Source organism: Colletes gigas, unplaced genomic scaffold (assembly GCF_013123115.1).
Source record: "Colletes gigas isolate AHSC1104 unplaced genomic scaffold, ASM1312311v1 Colletes_gigas_Sc00005, whole genome shotgun sequence".
Taxonomy (NCBI): domain Eukaryota; kingdom Metazoa; phylum Arthropoda; class Insecta; order Hymenoptera; family Colletidae; genus Colletes; species Colletes gigas.
Genome location: NW_025106634.1, coordinates 9,716,377 through 9,734,803, shown reverse-complemented (window position 1 = coordinate 9,734,803; position 18,427 = coordinate 9,716,377). Strand labels below are relative to the sequence as shown.

The 18,427-nt window shown below is 33.4% G+C and overlaps 4 protein-coding genes across 7 annotated transcripts; 2 read left to right on the top strand and 2 right to left on the bottom strand.

The window, feature by feature from the left end:
* Positions 1-11: 11 nt before the first annotated feature.
* LOC122395248 (islet cell autoantigen 1-like protein) lies at positions 12-2,898 on the bottom strand. 3 transcript variants are annotated; one of them, XM_043392680.1, is made up of 6 exons: positions 2,824-2,898; positions 2,125-2,393; positions 1,678-2,020; positions 1,332-1,607; positions 635-1,256; positions 12-491 (listed from the first exon to the last, which is right to left on the bottom strand). In XM_043392680.1, exons 2-6 carry the CDS (start codon positions 2,330-2,332, stop codon positions 372-374), a joined length of 1,569 nt encoding a protein of 522 aa, XP_043248615.1. In that variant the 5' UTR covers positions 2,333-2,393; positions 2,824-2,898; the 3' UTR covers positions 12-371. The 3 variants fall into 3 exon arrangements, with proteins under 3 accessions (XP_043248615.1, XP_043248613.1, XP_043248614.1); XM_043392678.1 differs by having other exon boundaries at positions 2,730-2,878; XM_043392679.1 differs by having other exon boundaries at positions 2,616-2,869.
* An 823-nt stretch (positions 2,899-3,721) lies between these two features.
* LOC122395192 (SOSS complex subunit B homolog) lies at positions 3,722-5,041 on the top strand. The gene is made up of 2 exons (XM_043392585.1): positions 3,722-4,464; positions 4,551-5,041. The coding sequence occupies exons 1-2, from the start codon at positions 4,006-4,008 to the stop codon at positions 4,785-4,787; spliced, it is 696 nt and encodes a 231-aa protein (XP_043248520.1). The 5' UTR covers positions 3,722-4,005; the 3' UTR covers positions 4,788-5,041.
* Positions 5,042-7,235: 2,194 nt separating this feature from the next.
* LOC122395098 (solute carrier family 35 member C2) lies at positions 7,236-10,376 on the top strand. Its single transcript, XM_043392427.1, has 7 exons — positions 7,236-7,371; positions 7,580-7,807; positions 7,880-8,094; positions 8,171-8,243; positions 8,317-8,569; positions 8,663-8,838; positions 8,908-10,376. The coding sequence occupies exons 2-7, from the start codon at positions 7,598-7,600 to the stop codon at positions 9,259-9,261; spliced, it is 1,281 nt and encodes a 426-aa protein (XP_043248362.1). The 5' UTR covers positions 7,236-7,371; positions 7,580-7,597; the 3' UTR covers positions 9,262-10,376.
* A 540-nt stretch (positions 10,377-10,916) lies between these two features.
* LOC122395216 (protein Jumonji) lies at positions 10,917-18,277 on the bottom strand. Of its 2 annotated transcripts, XM_043392633.1 has the most exons (13): positions 18,150-18,277; positions 17,376-17,486; positions 17,072-17,241; positions 13,530-16,986; positions 13,239-13,464; positions 13,012-13,164; positions 12,749-12,947; positions 12,530-12,678; positions 12,148-12,457; positions 11,676-12,082; positions 11,504-11,602; positions 11,141-11,443; positions 10,917-11,037 (listed from the first exon to the last, which is right to left on the bottom strand). In XM_043392633.1, exons 2-13 carry the CDS (start codon positions 17,459-17,461, stop codon positions 10,951-10,953), a joined length of 5,646 nt encoding a protein of 1,881 aa, XP_043248568.1. In that variant the 5' UTR covers positions 17,462-17,486; positions 18,150-18,277; the 3' UTR covers positions 10,917-10,950. The 2 variants fall into 2 exon arrangements, with proteins under 2 accessions (XP_043248568.1, XP_043248567.1); XM_043392632.1 differs by lacking the exon at positions 18,150-18,277 and having other exon boundaries at positions 17,376-17,514.
* Positions 18,278-18,427: the final 150 nt, after the last annotated feature.

Here is an 18,427-nt window from a genome sequence, read left to right as displayed (position 1 = left end):
GTTGATAACTCTATTTATTATCATGAAATAATGTTTTTAATGTATTTAAAAGAAGTATTTAACTAGCACACATTTACAAATTATCAAATTTTACATCTTTGGTATGAAGCTTGAAAAGATACTTACGAAAATTTAAATACTTTTGATTCTTATCGTTTCTTTTTACCATTTCCATTAATTAAGTCTAACGAACTCGGAATGTTAAATTTCAAATAATAAGTACGAAATATCAATGTAAATGTACGGAACGGATAATGCTGTGAGCATTATCCCTCTTTGATAAAAATAAACTCTTCATCTCTTCCGATTGTTGCCATAAATTGCAACTAATCATACGTATCATGCTAATATTATGTAAGCGCTTTAAAAAATTAAGCAGATGCATTACTATCACTGGGAAGATTTTCCATCGGGTTGTTAGCTAATGGATCCAGTTCTGCGAATAAGTCCAACCAGGAATTACCCTTTTGTTTTCCAGTATTATGTTTCTTCTAGGGGAAAAAAAGGCAATACAAACTTTTCAGTAATATTGTTGCTCAAGCAATTAGTTTTTATAAAATAAAACCGTAAAATTATATTGAGAACAAAAGAACTAATACTTTACGATGAATAAATATTATTGATTTTTACTTACTTTGTCGTCTGTGTTAGCGGTAGATATGCTTTTTTGCCCAACACCGAGCGCCGCGTCGCCTAAGCTTTGTTTTAGAATATTTGGTGGTAAAAACGTATCATTTGATAACATTTCCCACTCGTTACCGATGTTCTGTTTATCACTGAGGATTTCATTTAGGAATGCCATATTTTCAGATGTAAGGGACTGCAAAGATTCCATATTTTCTACTTCTAAAGAGGAAAGATTAGTCAAATTAAAATTCGTGTCAGACTTATCAAATATGTCCATTCCCATATTTTGTTCATCAAAATTTTTGTGTGTTTTAAATTCATTCCCATCTTGGATGCTGTTAGCTGATTGTTCATTGTTACGAGACATATTGTTGTCTAACACCAGATTGTCAAAAAGTTGATCGAGATGGTCTTTGGTCTCCGTATTAGAAGTGGGTGGTACGATCCCATTTTTCGAGGAACTGGAATTTATATCTAATCCTTCTAATTCCAGCATGTCCTTTGTGTCGCACTCAATGTCCAACAATTTTTCATTTCGTTCGTTATTTTCAAACGAACCGCGGGCAGTTGGTTTCACTTCTTCGGCTTCCTCTACGTTATCGTGATAATCCGTGTCAAAAAATGGTAGCCTATAATAAAAAAAAAAGATTCTGTCGGTAGAGTAATATTTTTATTATTAGTACTTGTTTGAAATTACGACTCACTTGTCTTTGTCGTCAGGATCGTCGTCGCCTCTAGTTTCTTGAGCCAATTTACTCGAAGTTTCAGCAAGCTCTCTTACAACCATAAAATCGTACCGTTGATAGCCTTTAAAACTGCTTGCTATTGTAGAATATGCTTGTGCAGATTTTTTGGTGAAATTTAAGAGCGTGCTTTGGTACAAGACCAGAGCATGACTAAACATGTTGCACCTTGCAGCTGCTAACAAATCTACTTTTTGGAGACAATCTAAGGCTAAATTATCGAATGCCATCTTGCCTCTACATTAATAAAAATATAGTAAACGTAAAAGTATTTCAACATTAACAACCAATAACAAATAGTACATACTGTCTGACACGCGTTTGAACTTTGCGAAATCTTTCTAATTGTTTGGATGTGTCTGGGTCTAACTCTTGAGAAATGTTTTTCATCCACGACAGTGCTGCTCTGTACTCCGTACGAGCTTTCTCCATCGCTTGAACGTTTTGCAATGTATCTTCGATAGCTCTCTGTCTAAATGTTTCTACTTCCTGATACAATCGACCTAGTGGAGCTCTTAACGCGAGTCTTTGTTGACTAGAGTAAGATAATGATTTCCCAACCGCCGACATCATCTTGCCGGCTCTGGTCCTGTCCTGTTTACCAGCATCTTTAAGGAATCGTCCCATTGCATTTTCCTCCTGTGCTAGGTCTATATAAAATTTTGTAAATTATTTAGATCGGTTACTTTCGATGTACTTTATTTCTCAGACGAAAAATCTTATTTCCAAATGTTCCTGTAATTATCAGACTTACTGCATAATCTTTCTTGATATTTGTCAATAACTCTTTGTAAATAAGAGCAGGATTCTTGTATGCTACGGAATAATTCCAACTTGGCATCTAATTCCGCGTCAGATGCTATTATACATTCGTCCTCCTTTTTCCCTAACTTCTGCGATAGGGTTTGCTTTGTAACCCAGAATTGATGTTGCATTTTTGTAATGGCAGAATCATCGTGCATATTGGTCCTCTGCACCCAACAATCAAAAGCATTTCCTGATATACCTGGTCCGGTTCTGTTACTGAAAATCACACAACACACATTGCGGTTCATTTATGCAAAATGCTTTCGTGCATATTGTCCATAAAAAAATAGAAAAATAAAAACAATGACAGTCGTTCTAAATGCGTGGGAAGGTGTTATCTGTCACGAGCGATAAATGATCACGCACGCAACATTTTTAGCGAATTTAAACTTTTTTCTCGGATAACGATAATTTTGAAGAAATTATCAAAACACTTACTATGTGTTCATGATGGAAGACGCTGGTTTAAAATGCGAGATATGGTTAATGCTTATAGCTAGAAGAAACTTGAACGACTTCTAAACGCGATTTACGATAAAACAAGCGACTTACAAATATCGTATTTCTTTTACGCACATGATTACATTTGCAACGAATTAAAAGGGATTTTGGTGATCTTAATACTGACAAGAACACTGAAACATACTTTCGCTGTCAATTTGACAAATCGAGGTAACAGCACGTAACAGCTTGTATCTACACCAGATGACACAGATTCGTGCCACGTTAGGGGAAATTACTATTTTACTTCCCCTTCGCAGTACCTGATAAACGAACAAATAATGCATTCACATTAAATATACAAATATATTTACAAAATTGTAGTGCATATATGTATATTTTATGTCAAATTAAGATTTGTTTAATGTTCAAATATTTTTACTATACAAGAATGTATTCTGTTTAATTTATGTTTCTTAAATTATGTATAATTATTATTTTGGTAAATAATTACAAGTAGTGAATTAAATAATGATCATTCAGATGTAGATTTTTATTAAAAAAGAGTACAAGATATATAAATATTTAACTATAATTATTCTGGCATATAACAAAATGACATTGAATAAAATTCAACACGATGAAGGGAATAATAATCTGCTTTTGCGTTGTTCAATCGGAACGTAACAAAATAAATTTTAAAGAATAAACAAATTTCGAAATCGATACAAGTCCTACGTGTCCGAGACCGTTTAGAGCCGCTCCTGAGATCCAATTTCGATTGCATCGGAAATAATTAAATTCTCTCAATATTTAATCTTAATTCCAAACACTAAGGGTGCTAAATTTGAATTCCAGCATGAACCGATAATGTTGGAAACGACACGGAAATGGTAAGGGGGCTGGTGAGCCCCCAATCCGTGTGACTTGGAAAAAAACAGTGCATGCAACGTCTATTCTACATATATCTCGTCTGTGGTAGTAATAACAGTGACATTCATGCTAATGCCAGCTGCTACCAAATTGTTTCGATGACGCGCATATTGTAGTACAGTAGCGAAACTGGTGTTTGGATGACGTACTAGAAATAAGATGGCCGACATTCGCTCTATCAGCTACCAACAGCATAACACCTGTATTACTTCTCCAATGAACTTCTTATTTTACGCAATCGAGAGCTTTAGACTTTCATTAGTGTTACCCTAAGTATTTCTAGAAAGGAGTAAATGTAGTATACGAGCTCCGACAGGTATTAAAGAGAAATAGGGAAGTCAAATAAAACGACCCGTAAAGTAGGAACGTACATCTGAAGTATTTTCAGATACACTTGTGCAGGTGATTTTTCGCAAAGTGTTCTAGTGTAAAGTGTACATTGATTATTAAAACAATGGAATACGTATTAATAAAAGATATACGGCCGGGCCAGAAAAACATTAATGTGGTATTTATTGTTCTGGAAGTTGGCCATCCTACCATCACCAAAGAAAACCGCGAAGTTCGAACGTTTAAAGTGGCGGACAGTACAGCGTGTATGAATGTTTCAATTTGGGACGAGCCTGGTCAACTTCTAGTACCAGGTGATATAGTAAGACTAACAAAGGGATATGCATCTGTTTGGAGACAATGCTTAACATTATACTCAGGTAAAAATGGGGACATACAAAAAATTGGAGAATTTTGTATGGTCATAAACGAACAGCTAAACATGAGCGAACCGAACCCTGCTCTGGCGCAGCAACTGATCAATCAAAGTGGGTCCGGTCCACCCGGTAGTAATATTAACAATAGCATTACGAATAATGGAAACGCGAATAACATTGCTGGTCAACCTGGAAGACAACCTTTGGTATGTTTTCTTTAAAAATTATTTTAGTAATACCATAAGTAACGCAACTATTTCTGACGCCACTGTTTGAATTTGTTTTGTTATAGGCGATTCAAAGTAATTCAACAACACCGACTACCGGTACATCTGGTAGCTCTACAACGATAAAAAGTGGAAATGGCAGCAATGGTAATAGTAGTGGAAACAGTGGTAATACTTCAGGACTTCCAGGTGGATCGGCAAGATATTCCGGTGACACGACAACAAAAACAACAGTTGCAGCGAAAACTAATTCCCGTGGTCGCGGGGGATATCGAAACGGTGGACGCAGTGACCGTAGATAACACACAAATAAGAAACGGCTAATTATATATATCTAATAAGAATATGCAACTGATTACATTCAGGACAACTGTAATATACTGTTTTTCTAACAATGCTGTATATGTATATTCAAGAATTAATGTATACGATAGAGTCTGATTAAAATATAACATGAATTGAAGACAATCCAGTTAAGAAGACTAGAATACAAATATTATAATCATCAATGATTAAATATTTAAGTTATTTAATAGAAACGTCTGATTTACTTATCCGCAAGCTTTACATTTAATGTATTATATAAGTTCAAATCCGAGGTTTGTCTTCAAATCATACAAGTATCAAAATTTCTCACTTATTCTGATAAACTAATGTAATATGTGATATAAAATATGTAATCCGCATTTAATTAGCGAATAATTTTGTTTAGTAGTTTTTAAAAATATATTTTATCAAAAAGATGAACTATATGTACATACAAACACAATTTACACTGAGGAGATAGCAGTGAATTAATTTCTTTTTTATTATATCCAATTATTTCCATTTATACATTGTTTTCAGTTTTGATTCTCTTAACTCGGTGTACATTTTGCTTAAAAGAAAAGGTACATGATCATTGATTCTATTTGTACTCTGATCGAAATATTGAAAAAGTTATACGAAATTATATGGAAAATTAGACATTTACTTTTTTCACTTTCCTACTATATTTTAAATAACAATAATTTTGTGTTATCAATGATTATTGTTTATATACAATACACATATATTATTTTAATTTTTTCCTTAATTCGATATTTTCTAGAAATTCAATTTAAAATAATTTTTTTTTATCATTGTTTCTTCATCGCTATATCAGTATGTGGAATAAAAATTTAAAAAAGTAGGTATCGCGAATAAATCATTCGACATAGTAAGACGCATGCGCCGGCTGTTTCGACTTTAGAGTCTGCGCCTCAGTCTGCGCAGTTCGTGTCTGGCACGCTGTGAGAAAGGTGTGCTCGTAGTAATCGTTTATTTGAGGTTAGATCGGTGAATATTTCCTCCTGCGTATCTCCGGGTCGTTGATAATGGGTTGCATATATTTGTTACGTTGGTGAAACTTTTGGTGAACTATTTTTTGAAAACTACAAAGATGACAAAATTCTTGATAGGGACAATTTGTTAATAACGTGTGAATGTACTTCGTCAAGGCTTCGGAGAATACCACCGGCACGCTAAGGATTACTCGCCAGGGTTTTGACTCACAGGTACGATAATAGTTACGGAGCTCAATTACAATCATCTTTGGTGAACAGAAAAATTTCTTCAAATCATTCGAAAAACATTATTTTTGGTTATGACGTTCAATTGAGTAGTTCAATCAAGTAGCTACTAGTGGGCAGCACTGTTCGGTATCACTCAGCTGTTCACTGAAACAATAAATCAATACAAACTCCTGGCAGTTCATGCGGTCTCTAGAAAAGTTAAGACTGTTTGGTCTACGAAAGTATTCCTTTGTTATAAAATTAAAGAATTATTATTTGAACTAATACGATACTTTGCAAATAAATCGTTTGAATATAGTTTATCAAGTAGGACTTTAGGGCCGATCGTTTATAAATATTGCCACAGCTGACCAACTCTTCAGTACCCCTGGAAGATATATCTTCGGGTCTCCACTCGCAGCAACCTCCTCGTGGTGAGACCTGGTAATCGGTGTTAGTCACAACGAAAAGTTCTTGTGAGTAACACCGAGCTAATGGCTGCGAATTTAAAACAATATGCATAAATTACAAATATGGACACGCCTGCTTTTGAGTCAATCCTATAAAAACTGCGCGACTACGCAGACGTAGCTATGAGTCACAGTCCTGGCGAGTATCTTTCGCAAACAACGATTAGAACGAACATCCTTAATACAATCGTATTAATAACATACATATGTATACGCATGCTCATTCATAGGAATAATAAAAATAATTTTTTGTCTTCTTCAATAGTTAAAACATGCATACGTGTAAAATTTTCATTCATTATGGACTTTGTTTATATGTATGTGCCTATATAGCTCGAAACGTAAAATTGCCTGGACAGTCGAGATTCGAAATTGTGTGCCATTGACGCGAGGACGGCAGCTGTTCAAGACCAAGAACGAAAGGCTCCCATTCACGTTTATTATCGATTTTCCAAAGTTGCGTGAACGCTGACCTAACGTAACATGTGGCTCGTGCGGTAGGATATGCTTTCCCCACCACTCCGTTAAACGCTAAGGAAGTTCGTCGTTGCTAGTGTCGCCGTCGATGGGCTCGATTATGACAAATCTGGCTACACTGGCTTACGTAGGTTTTAGGTTATGTTTGTACATGGTTCCACATATGTATCGTGTATATCAATATCGAGGCGAGTAACAATGACATATATTTTAATTCTGTTTTCTTTTAATTCTCGTTCGCGTTTATAATTCGAGTGTATTGTACATTTTCAGAATGAATATAACAATTGTATCGTCGTCGTTGTATGGATATCTCTGTTATTGAATAAAAAATTCGATAACAGATGTCGAACGTCAAACGTAATAGTTTGTTAACAATTTTCATGTATCAAAAGGAGTATAAGACGGTACGTTTACGGTATTTGTTATACAGATAGACAGTATCATACTATGTTGTCAAATGTCATAATAATCAATGAATTTCAATAATTAATATTGTTTTTTTGTTAAATCAAGTAATACATAGGTGGAATGAAATTAAAGAAGAATTTTATTTTCTATCATTTTTTAAAATTAACCGTTATGATGCTTTGCTATATAAATTTATACTTACAGATTGTTTTCCTTTGAAGAATGACAAAGTTACATATAAAATATGAAATTGCCAAAGATGCGGATGACACGTCGGACTATTTTCTTTGGCCTGTCCAAGAAAGTTCAGGCGCAGTTAAAAAAGAAACGTCTGGTTGGAAAAAAACCGTTCAAACGCTTGTATTAATTCTTATTTATTTTATTTTGTCCGTGGGCCTAACATTTTATCTACAATGGCTTTATGATACATACGTAAGCAAGTAATCTTCCAGTTTATTCCAGATATTATACATTAATCTTTAATTATTGTACCAATGATTGTAGGGTTTTAAATTTCCTCTTACTGCGGTGATATGCCATTTAGTGATAAAGTTTCTCTTATCTGCCACAATAAGGTGTGTCAGAACATGTTATATGAGACAACAACAATTAAAACTTCCTTGGCAAAGCATAATATTAATGGTAATGCCGGTAGGCATAGTTAGCGGTCTTGACGTTGGTCTATCCAACTGGGCACTTTCGTTAATAACAATGTCATTGTACGTATATATTATTTTAAGTTGCTGGTAAAATAAAATACATTCGCTATTATATATATTAATGTATTACATCCAGGTACACTATGACAAAATCGACAACTATTATTTTCATTCTTGGTTTTGCTCTTATCTTAAATTTGGAGAGGAAGGTAATAACAATCATTATTATATATTTATAGAACATGACCAAGTAAAAGTATCGAATAAAACATTTTGTTACAGTCTTGGTCGTTAATATGCATCGTAGTAATGATATCAGGAGGTTTATTTATGTTTACTTATAAATCGACGCAATTTGAAAGTTTTGGATTTGCTATCTGTCTCTTAGCGTCATTTTTAAGTGGTATTCGATGGACCATGACACAGCTCATCATGCAAAAATCTAAACTGGGAATGAAAAGTCCGATTGATATGATATACTACATGCAACTATGGATGTTAATGCCTATTATACCGGTGATGTTATGGTTTGAAGGTACCGTAACAGATTTCCATTATTTTCTGTAATACATAAAAATCAATTAGTACAGATTCATATTTCTATATCGAAGAAGAAATTATTTTGTAGGATCTTCACTATGTAGTTATATACAAAGTACTAACTGGAATGATGTTCAATCTATCGTATTGACTACATCTGCTGTACTCGGTGGTGCTTTAATAGCTTTTCACATGGAAGTTACAGAATTCTTAGTCGTTACATACACTTCTAGTCTTACTCTGTCGATTACTGGTATAATTAAGGTAAATTGAAATTACATCTATTGCATGTTATACGTGTAAGAAAAATTTGTTTAATATAAATTTTTGCAGGAAATATCTATGTTAATCTTGGCCGTTGAATGGAAAGGCGATGAAATGAGTAGTCTTAACTTCATAGGATTGTTAATGTGCCTTGGTGGAATTATGATTCATACTGTTTCAAAAATATTGTCAAACAGGAACAGAAAAAGTGAAAACATGGAGTTACAGTTTAATTCTCCTCCAAATAGTAAATTAAAAAACGAAGAGGGGATTGACATAAACTTCCCTTTATTAACTCAAAAATCAACGTCTTTAACAAATCTTTTGAACGCGGAATTTAGCTCGGACGAAGATGATCCGGTTAAAGATCACGAGAATTCTACTCAGATATTGAGTGATATATTGCAACGTAGAGAACAGTAAATTGTAGATTATTGACATCTGTGTGCAATGAAACAAAATTTATTTATCATAGAAGCTATTCCATGTTCGATATACATACACTTTACTGTATTTTATACATATTTTTGCATATGAAGTTAATTATAAATCTTGTAAGTATTTTACTTTCTATAGAAATTGTTTAATAATTTTCATTAATAAGCGATACTTTTAAGAATGTAATTGACGTTGATGAACTTTATATTAACGTACCAAAAACTTTTTTTTCTTCTACGCTAGTACATTGAGTAAAAATAAGGATTTTTAATTTGATATTTACTTCAAATTTATAAACAGAGCTTTGAAGGAACATCTCTTTTGTAAGTAATGTTAATTGTATTTATTTAAAGATTTTCTACAATTGTAATTTAATAGTAAAAATTTCAGTCTGTGTTAGAGTTCCTTGCCTAGAAATAGCATAATTATGTCTTACTGATAAATAAGAATATTTTTTGTCGTTTTTGCTTTATTTACGAACATATTTTTATATATGTGGATATTAAAGCATCGATAAACGCACAGTATAATAAAGGATAATAAGAGTATTGAATGTAAAACGTGCATGTCGTAAGTTGTTATTAATTACGTCTAATGATTTCTCCGATATGCTGATTATAATTCAGTAACGTTTTATCGAAGCAACTGTAAAAGTTTGTAATTTTTATATTAATTCAGATGCATAATAATGTAAAACTGCATAACGCAGCAGTTTTTTGTTTGCGTAAACCTAGTCTGGAGGGAGGAAGTTGGAGCTGCGCAGCGGCAAGCACGTTTAAAAAGAATTAGGCTTTTGTTATTAATTGCAACTAAAGATTTGATATAATTAAATTACAATTTTATCAGTGAAATTGTAGTATACAGATGTAAAGTTGATGTTCAATATTCTTCTATAATGTGCATAAATATATATGTATGTAAAAGAACGTTTATTACTTAATAATAATTCTACTATGTTTACGAAGCATTCCTTTATAACGATTTATTTTAATATGTAAGTAAAACGCTATATTTATAATTTTTCAGAAAGTTAGGTTTCATGTTATGTGATATTCATTGGTTTTTTATGACATACAGGCTCGTCTGTATAATAACATCCAGTTACTTGGCCAAAAAATTTATTTAATTTATATGTTCTCATATCGAAGATGTTATAATGTTTTGCTTTATAATTCCAAAGTATACATAATAAACTTTGTATACATAAGTATGATATTATTTTTACTATTCACTTACTTCTTAAATAACAATTGCTATAGATTTTATTTATTATAAGAAATAAGAAATATTCGATGAGATTATAGTTTCATAATTTTATGAAGTTCGCTAAAACACTTTATAAATTCACACATTTGGTGCTTGTCAGTATATGTAAATAAATCATAATATTTGTATAAATATCATACGTAGAAACAATATATTATAAAATGATAGTAATTGTATTTATATTAAAAAATTTAATTTAATTTTATTTAATTTTTTAAATACGCGCTAAGTTGGTTTTTCCTTAAAACGAGACAAACTTATTTTTATATACAGTTGTAGTGATACGATAAGAAGAATAAATATGATATATATATATATATATATATAACAAAATCTTGATAATTACTCTAATATAGATTAATAAATAATTATTATCTATATAATTTAATAAATAGGTTTTTAAACTCGCTACTTAGCTTGTTTGATTTGATTAGTCTTTTTAGATTTGGCTTCAATTCTTTCTTCCAGTTTGTGAATCAAATCATCCAATTCATCCTGTGTTAAAAACATAAAACGTATTAAATTAAAAACTGTATTTTAAATAGTTTCGTTATTTGCATGTAATTTATAAAACAATGTATTTATAAATGTCGTTTACCTCATTGTAGGTGTACATCAAAGTACAATGTTTTAAAGCTTGTTTCTTTCTATTAAGTAATTGTATTGCATGTGGTAAACAGTAAACACTATCATCTTGTGAATTACTAATCAAGGAAACGAATAAGTTAGCTCGACAAGTTTCGCATTCAAAATCGCCGTCATCTTCTTTTACTTTTTTCCCTTTCTTTCGTTTACTGCTATCTGGCAACGGTAATCTTTCAGTGTTCGTGAGTCCCACAGATTCTAACTGTTTCCGGTAATTTATTTCCTTCTCGCGAATTTTAATCACGCTTGGTAAAATCTAAAAATATAATTATATGTAGATCAAAGTGCATTGTACAATATTAGTATTTCTGTTTACCTGTTTCATTACTTCTATGTGAGATCTAGAATCATTGATAATATTGAATAACAATCTTTCGAACGAAAAGATCGATGGCTCACAGCTGTCTTGTATGTCCTGTAGCGATGATTTACAATTATTATTTTTTTAACACACATGTTTAACAAAAGATAGAAGAATGTTTACTCACTTTAAACACTTGTTCAGCAGTTTCTAACCAGGATGGTTGTGCGAAATAAACACTTTCAGATACTACATAGCCAGTACATATACTTGACGTAAATGCTTTAGGAAATACGATTATAAATTGGCCTGGTTCTTGCACGGTCTGACACAATGATACTCCGTTACTAACCAACAATTCTGGAGGGACCATCGCAGTATCCGAAGGTAACCATATAGTCTTATTTTTACAATATCGCGGTACCATTTTCGAAAGTGCTTCTCTAAAGTTATTGTTATGTTCGTCTGGTATGCCGTACCAAATCTTTTTAGCACCTGTATGCAAATACTCTATCCATGGAAGACCATGGGGATCACGGTACCAACAACATGCGCTGAACAACATACCCACATGAAGCGTTGGTACTGTCACACCTATAAACAATATTATTACTTGTGACAAAAGGAAACAGAAGAAACGCAAAGAAAAGTATACATACCCATTAACGGACCCAAGGCTCTCAGCACTGAACCAGCATTATTAGTAAGTACTTTAAGATTCCATGGATGTCTAGCGAATGGGCTATTCTTGGCAACGGAGAATCCAAAACCACGACCACTGGAATCGATGCTTGCAGCATGCACACAGACGTGTCGCTTCCTTTCTGCAACGTGCTTCCAAAATGCACTTTCAACCTCATCGGCAGAAGCACCTTCAGCTTCGTTCCCAGAACGCTGATTCTCTCCAAACCACATACGTTGCGTGTTTCGCGCGATACGGTAAAAAGCATTTAATGGCATATTTCTACCCTATAAAATTAGATTAATTTCTATAGACGATAAGAAATATTAAAATATACAAATGTAAATTGAATTTCATACTTTAACGATGCATTCTTCGATTTCATCAGAGCTATCTTCTTCTTCATCTTCTTCGTTATCATTCACCGGTGCATTTTGCCTTTGCAAAGCTCTGCTTTCTCTTTTCATCCACTCGGACTCAACTTCATCGAACAGTTTACCTCTTTCCTCTAAACACATCATTTTACTGGTAAGCAAATTGAAAGATTGTTTTTTTAAAGCATACTTATATAGAAATACCTGGAGATAATGTATCGTACGGTAGTAAGTATTTACAATAAATGTCGTCTAATTTGGTTACACGGTCTTGGGCAGATTTTGGTATCTTCATACCGTCTGCTACTTTCTGCCATTTTTTCTTTTCGATAACTTCTTTCAGCCCGCCTAAACTTTGAACTGTTTGATATAGATGTGGTAAATCAACTTCCATACCACCGATCTGTAAAAGACATGAATGATTCACGCGTTAAAGTGAAAATTAAATCATAAACAAGAAATATTACCCAAGGCGGATGAGTCAACGTTATGCTTTGGGTAGCTAAATATTTCTTTATAGCCATCATTTCCTTTACGTTAGGACCCCATCTATGAAGCATACGATGCACATACTGATTATACGCGGTAAATCGCATATCATCCGACACTTTGCATTCCGGCTGTAATAAAAATTATTTCCTATTTATATGTTTTCGTTTTTAAACAGGTGTACATGTATCTTCATAAATTTTACTTTAAAATTCGGTGGCGGTACGACTCTGCATATTCCAAATTTCTCCGCAATTGGTCTTATTTTGTCTATATATTCCAGCGGATCTTGAAAATCTTTCTCACTGGGGTGAAACGTTGGAGCCTCGACCAAACGTGATTCATTGTTTTCGTGTTTCGCGCTTGGAAATGTGACGTTATTAGTCGGGGAACAAATTTCCATACCCTTCTGTTTAGATTTGATTTGACATCTGAAATTTCTCAAATGTAATAACATTTAACTCTGCGATATAAAAAAATGAAATTATAATATTACCGTTTCCCATTTTTATTCGAGTCGATAGAAGTTTTTCTTTCCCTGGAGGTTTTTGGTGATTTTGTTAGTTTCTCTGTCCCCATGATCCCAATATTTTGTCTGCTTACTGTTGATATTATACTCTCGGTTTTGCATGGAGAAGTTGGTTGAACTTCAGCGTTGGACATGGTCATAACCGAAGTTGTATTCGTAGAGGTAGATGGTACTGGATTATCTGTTGCGAAAGCAGAGTTTGGTGGTGTACGAGTCGTAGGTTGCACTGTGCCCACGGGAGGGCAACGTGCAATCGACGACGGAGGTTTGGTAACTAATTTAGCCCTCAAAAGAACTTTTTGATTAGGTCCGTTTGGTCCTTCGGTACCGAGTTTAACAGCTACCCCTTGGATCAATTGTTGCCCTTGAACTAAATTCGGCCCGTTTCTTGTAACAGCTTGCAAAGGTATATAAAATAGTTGACCATCGTTTTCATCGTCATTTTCATTATTGTTCTCCGTTTGGGTAGATATTTCCGTACATTTCTGTTGATTTGTATCTTTCTCCCGCGCTTGTTCTTGGGTCTGCGCACTCTCATCGAGATTTACTTGAACGGCTATCGAAGCACTACAATTTACATTACTCCAAGTTGTCGTTAACTTGTCTAATGGTAAAACTTGTATATTAGCCAACGTTGCAAAGTTTTTGGGTAATTCAAACTTGTTAACGTTCAGCATTGAATTCGACGTATTTTTCGATTCTATTTTATTGTCATTTCTTGAAAGAACATTGTTGGGCTTTTCCTTAGGCTCTGCCATTTCGCAGCTTTCTTTGATTATTTTTTCTATGCTTTTATTTGTATCACTCTCGGATGAAGTAATAGTCACGTTTGATTTATTGGAATCGCGAACTTTGCGCCTAAACGGAGTATTAACCGGGACTTCGGTATCGCTTTCAAACGCATAAACGCTGCTCTCATTTTCCGGAGAAAATGCGTTTGCATTGGGAGTTACTGTTTTACGCTCTTTTACTTTAGGTAAAAATGGTTTTCTAGGTTGAAATATAGATTTCTTTTCTGTTTGCAGTTTCTTCTCCGTAGACCCATCCATTGAATTTTGTTCTGATTTCAATGGTGTATCATTATCTTCTCCAAGACACGGATCTTTGCTCAGTTTTATATTTCGTCCTTTGATCATTTCTTTTCCGTCTGTATTAATCTTGTTGACATTAATAGGTTCGTTTTGTTGTTTCATATCAACAGATTGTATATCCACCGCTGCAATGGGTACATATTTACTCTGAATGCACATACGATCTTTTATATTTGCTTTTTCTGCTAATTTAGAAAGTGTGACGTTAACTGGTCTTACCAAATGTTGAATTTTCGTCGAGATAGATAAATGCGAGACATCAGACTTTTTCTCGCAAACGTCGTACTTAAACGTAGACACATTTTCCATTTCCAACTTACTTTCCTCTTTGGCGAAGGAACTTTCATTCAACCATTTTTCAATTTGTTCGTTCGACATGTTCACCTTCTCTTTTCTCACATGTAACGTTGACAAAGACATATCTAGAACGTTTGTAGAAGAAATTTCTGTTTTATGGTAACATTCTTTTTCGGTAGTGGCTAACAACGTTGTTTGAGATTCTGTTTCATCCGGCAACTCTGATTTTGTCTTCTGAATCTTTTCAGATTGAATACATTCGTCATTTGGCACATTCATCGTAGGAAGAGAAGTTTGTTCCAGTAATGATTTATTCTTATCTTCCTGCTCCTTAGATGTATTTGAATTTTCCACTTCTTCTTCCGCCTTAGATGCTTCCAATACACTTGTAGTTTTTTCTGTGGCAAGAAGATTAGCATTAACATGCGTTTGACATGAATTTAATACTTTAGATATTGCTTTTCTTGTAAACCCCCGAAAAGATTCTTCGTCGTCCGATACTTTCAAAACATCCACCTTCGTGGAATGTTTATCCACAGGCTGTTCAACTTTCTCCACATTAGTATTAGTATTAGCATGATTGTCATTGTTTTCATTAGCGGCAATCTGTTGATTTTGTTCGTGAATAGCTTTTTTCCTTTTCAATTTATTAAGCAACATCCCTAATGTTTCCTCATCGGAATCTGTATTTTCAATCACAGTAGTTTTCGTTTCTTTCTGTTTCGAAGTTGTGCCCTTCTCAGGTAACGATTTATTAAAACTTTGTTCTCGTTTACGTTTCATTACAAATTTCTCTTTATTAAACCTCATGTTACTTTGAACCTGAGATTTCGATTTAATATTTACAGTATTTTGAATCTCCATTCGCGAGACCACAGGTTTAGAAGAGGATCTAAGAAATCTACTCGCAGGTTTATTTAATTTTCCTAAACTTCGTCTCGTAACAGGCCTTGTATTATTAGTTCCATTAGAGCTTTCCGATTCTTCATCGCTATCTATCTCACAATATTTTTGAACCCTTATGAGTCTTTTACTTTTGAAGGTAATTTTACTAGTTTTAGTTTTCTCCGAACGTTTATTAGACGTACTCTGAATAGAGGTAATTTTACCATCTTTATTCTTTGTAATTGTTTTCGTAATAGATTGCTTTACTTTGGCTTTAATTTCACTCTCTGTCTGTGCAATTTTACGCGCGTTCGGTAATTCTGGGAAACTGTCCATAGAAAGATTATCATCATTTTCTAAGTCAGGGCTAACAAGTTTTCTTCCAAGAATTTCCATGTATACCGCAGCTGCTTCTTTTGTCTTTCTGGTTGGTCTTCTGCAAAGATTTTTTGGAGAAACTGTTCCGCTATGGGAACGAGTGATTCTTCTCATTTCAGATTTGCTTCTTGTACATATCTTCTTCTGAACACTCTTTTGCGTTGCACGTTTTACTTGCTGTACAGACTTTTCCGACGGCTCCTCCTCTTCTTCGGACGTTGACTCCGAATTTGACGTATCACTGTTCTTTTGTTTCACAAGAACTTTTTTCTTTGGTTTAGGTGGAACAGGTTTTGCTTTCGGAGAGGTCTTTTTCACCTTATCTGTAAGTACGCTACTTCGTAAACCAAGTCTCTTAGTCTCAATTCTCGGAAGAAATTTCCTAGGTGTCAATTTGTTTCCAGGTTTTAAAATTGCTCTTTCTGTACAAGATCTTGTTCTCATAACGCACGACGTTTTAAACTTATTTTGAATTCTTTGTTTAGCGAGACGTTGTTCTTGATACTTCTTCTTAAGCGCTTGTACAGTGGACGTTGTTGTTTTGAATTTAGTAATATTCTTTTGTATTGTATTCTGAACCTTCTTTTTATTCGTAACAATAGGTTTCATTTTGGTAATAGTTTTCTGACTCGAATCCGGTTTCTGATTTTCGATCGATGTACTGGTCAAAGATGTTGTCTTATCTATCGGTACACGTACCGACTTTGAATCTGATTTTTCTTTTTTGTTTCCCACGTTGAAAAAATTTAAGTTCGGTGGTAAAATTGATGTTCCTAAATAAAAATTTTAATGGAACATTAATTAACAAATTATTATCTGGGAAATTATATTATTTACAGAAATAATAAATTTAAAAACCTCTGAAGCATAAAAATGTCAAAAAGTCCTCTGTATTAGGTCGTTTGTGTGTTATTAACTCTGTTATAACTGCTGGTTTAGTTTTTTCTTTATCTTTAATTGGTGTATGCGAAGCATTGAAAACTGTTGTTGCACCTTGTGCAAATTTTCTTTGCGCGTGTACTTTGGTCCTATAATAAAGAATAAATACGACAATTAAGTAAAATTTCTTAAGAATTATTCAGAAAATATATTTATTTGCCTAACAATTTTACTAAAACCTAAACGGTGTATTACGAGCCAACATTTTTAATTCTATATTCACCTCTTTGGAGATTCTGAGAGTGGCTCCATAAGATCCACCAAATCCCCTTCTTTTCTTTTCCGTTTATCATTTCGACTCAACACCATTTTTCAGTATTATTAAAAAATATTTCTGTCAATTGGTAATGAAGTATTGACACAGATATATTCATCAGTGCTTGAAGGAAAATCAGATTTTTACATGATTAATTTTTTTTCATCGTTTTTGTAAAAAATAATAATTCGCAAACTATTAAAAGATATTACATCACAAAGAACGAGACTCGTGTCTTATCGTAAAATAAAAGAAAATATTTGATATTATGAAAAAAATTAAAGGAGAAAATCTGAAAATTTCTGTCTTTGTACAGTTGTTCAACGTTTTAAAGTAGTTTTAATTAAATGCAGGTAAACGAAGATCAACATTATCCACTATCACTAAACATTTCTTCTTTCTTCACACCGGGCAAACAATTGTTTATTGTGTCAAATAAGATTAAATACCACGCTCTGATCTATGGTTTAGATATACATAGATATGCGCTATAAAACGATATTGATTTCTCAAGCCTTGTTCACATTGCATACAGTGCATTCGCATTAAATTTAGCCAATTGAAAAATATTTTACACAATGTTACAGTGTAAATTGCTAGAACGTTTATTACGACGTTATTATACAACTGAATAATGATTTGTCACTTAAATAAAAGGGAAATTAAGAAGAATGTTTGTAAACAAATTTTGAAGAATCAATATCAGCTTCGTTATAGTGCGTGTATGTGATATCTTTTCACCGTGATTTTAAATAATTAACACCCAATGGATTGGTATATAAATAGATCTTTTATTTTCTTTGGTTTAACACTGTGTGTAGGATATAAAGGGCAAAATTATGTTCGAGCTGTTCGATTGTATTTTTTTGAACGAACTATGAACAAAAACTGCCTTCTTTTTTCTATCAGAGGCGCTTCTATCTCTATAGATCATTGTAGATACGGAAGTTCCCAACTTTGACTGTTGGACTGTAGAAGTGTGTAGTAATGTATGTGGACACAAACGCGTTCTAATTTCC

What these genes read in the sequence shown, in the direction of transcription:
- LOC122395248 (XM_043392678.1), bottom strand. Translation starts at nt 2,755, where the DNA reads ATGTGCGTAAAAGAAATACGATATTT. An exon ending in GTAAAAGAAATACGATATTT is followed by an intron (nt 2,394 to 2,729) that starts GTAAGTCGCTTG and finishes TGTGATTTTCAG; the next exon opens with TAACAGAACCGGACCAGGTA. An exon ending in GATCCTGACGACAAAGACAA is followed by an intron (nt 1,257 to 1,331) that starts GTGAGTCGTAAT and finishes TTTTTATTATAG; the next exon opens with GCTACCATTTTTTGACACGG.
- LOC122395192 (XM_043392585.1), top strand. Translation starts at nt 4,006, where the DNA reads ATGGAATACGTATTAATAAAAGATATACGGCCGGGCCAGAAAAACATT. An exon ending in AACCTGGAAGACAACCTTTG is followed by an intron (nt 4,465 to 4,550) that starts GTATGTTTTCTT and finishes GTTTTGTTATAG; the next exon opens with GCGATTCAAAGTAATTCAAC.
- LOC122395098 (XM_043392427.1), top strand. Translation starts at nt 7,598, where the DNA reads ATGACAAAGTTACATATAAAATATGAAATTGCCAAAGATGCGGATGAC. An exon ending in AATGGCTTTATGATACATAC is followed by an intron (nt 7,808 to 7,879) that starts GTAAGCAAGTAA and finishes CAATGATTGTAG; the next exon opens with GGTTTTAAATTTCCTCTTAC. An exon ending in TCGTTAATAACAATGTCATT is followed by an intron (nt 8,095 to 8,170) that starts GTACGTATATAT and finishes TATTACATCCAG; the next exon opens with GTACACTATGACAAAATCGA.
- LOC122395216 (XM_043392633.1), bottom strand. Translation starts at nt 17,461, where the DNA reads ATGGTGTTGAGTCGAAATGATAAACGGAAAAGAAAAGAAGGGGATTTG. An exon ending in CTCTCAGAATCTCCAAAGAG is followed by an intron (nt 17,242 to 17,375) that starts GTGAATATAGAA and finishes TCTTTATTATAG; the next exon opens with GACCAAAGTACACGCGCAAA. An exon ending in CTGCTGAACAAGTGTTTAAA is followed by an intron (nt 11,603 to 11,675) that starts GTGAGTAAACAT and finishes TCATCGCTACAG; the next exon opens with GACATACAAGACAGCTGTGA.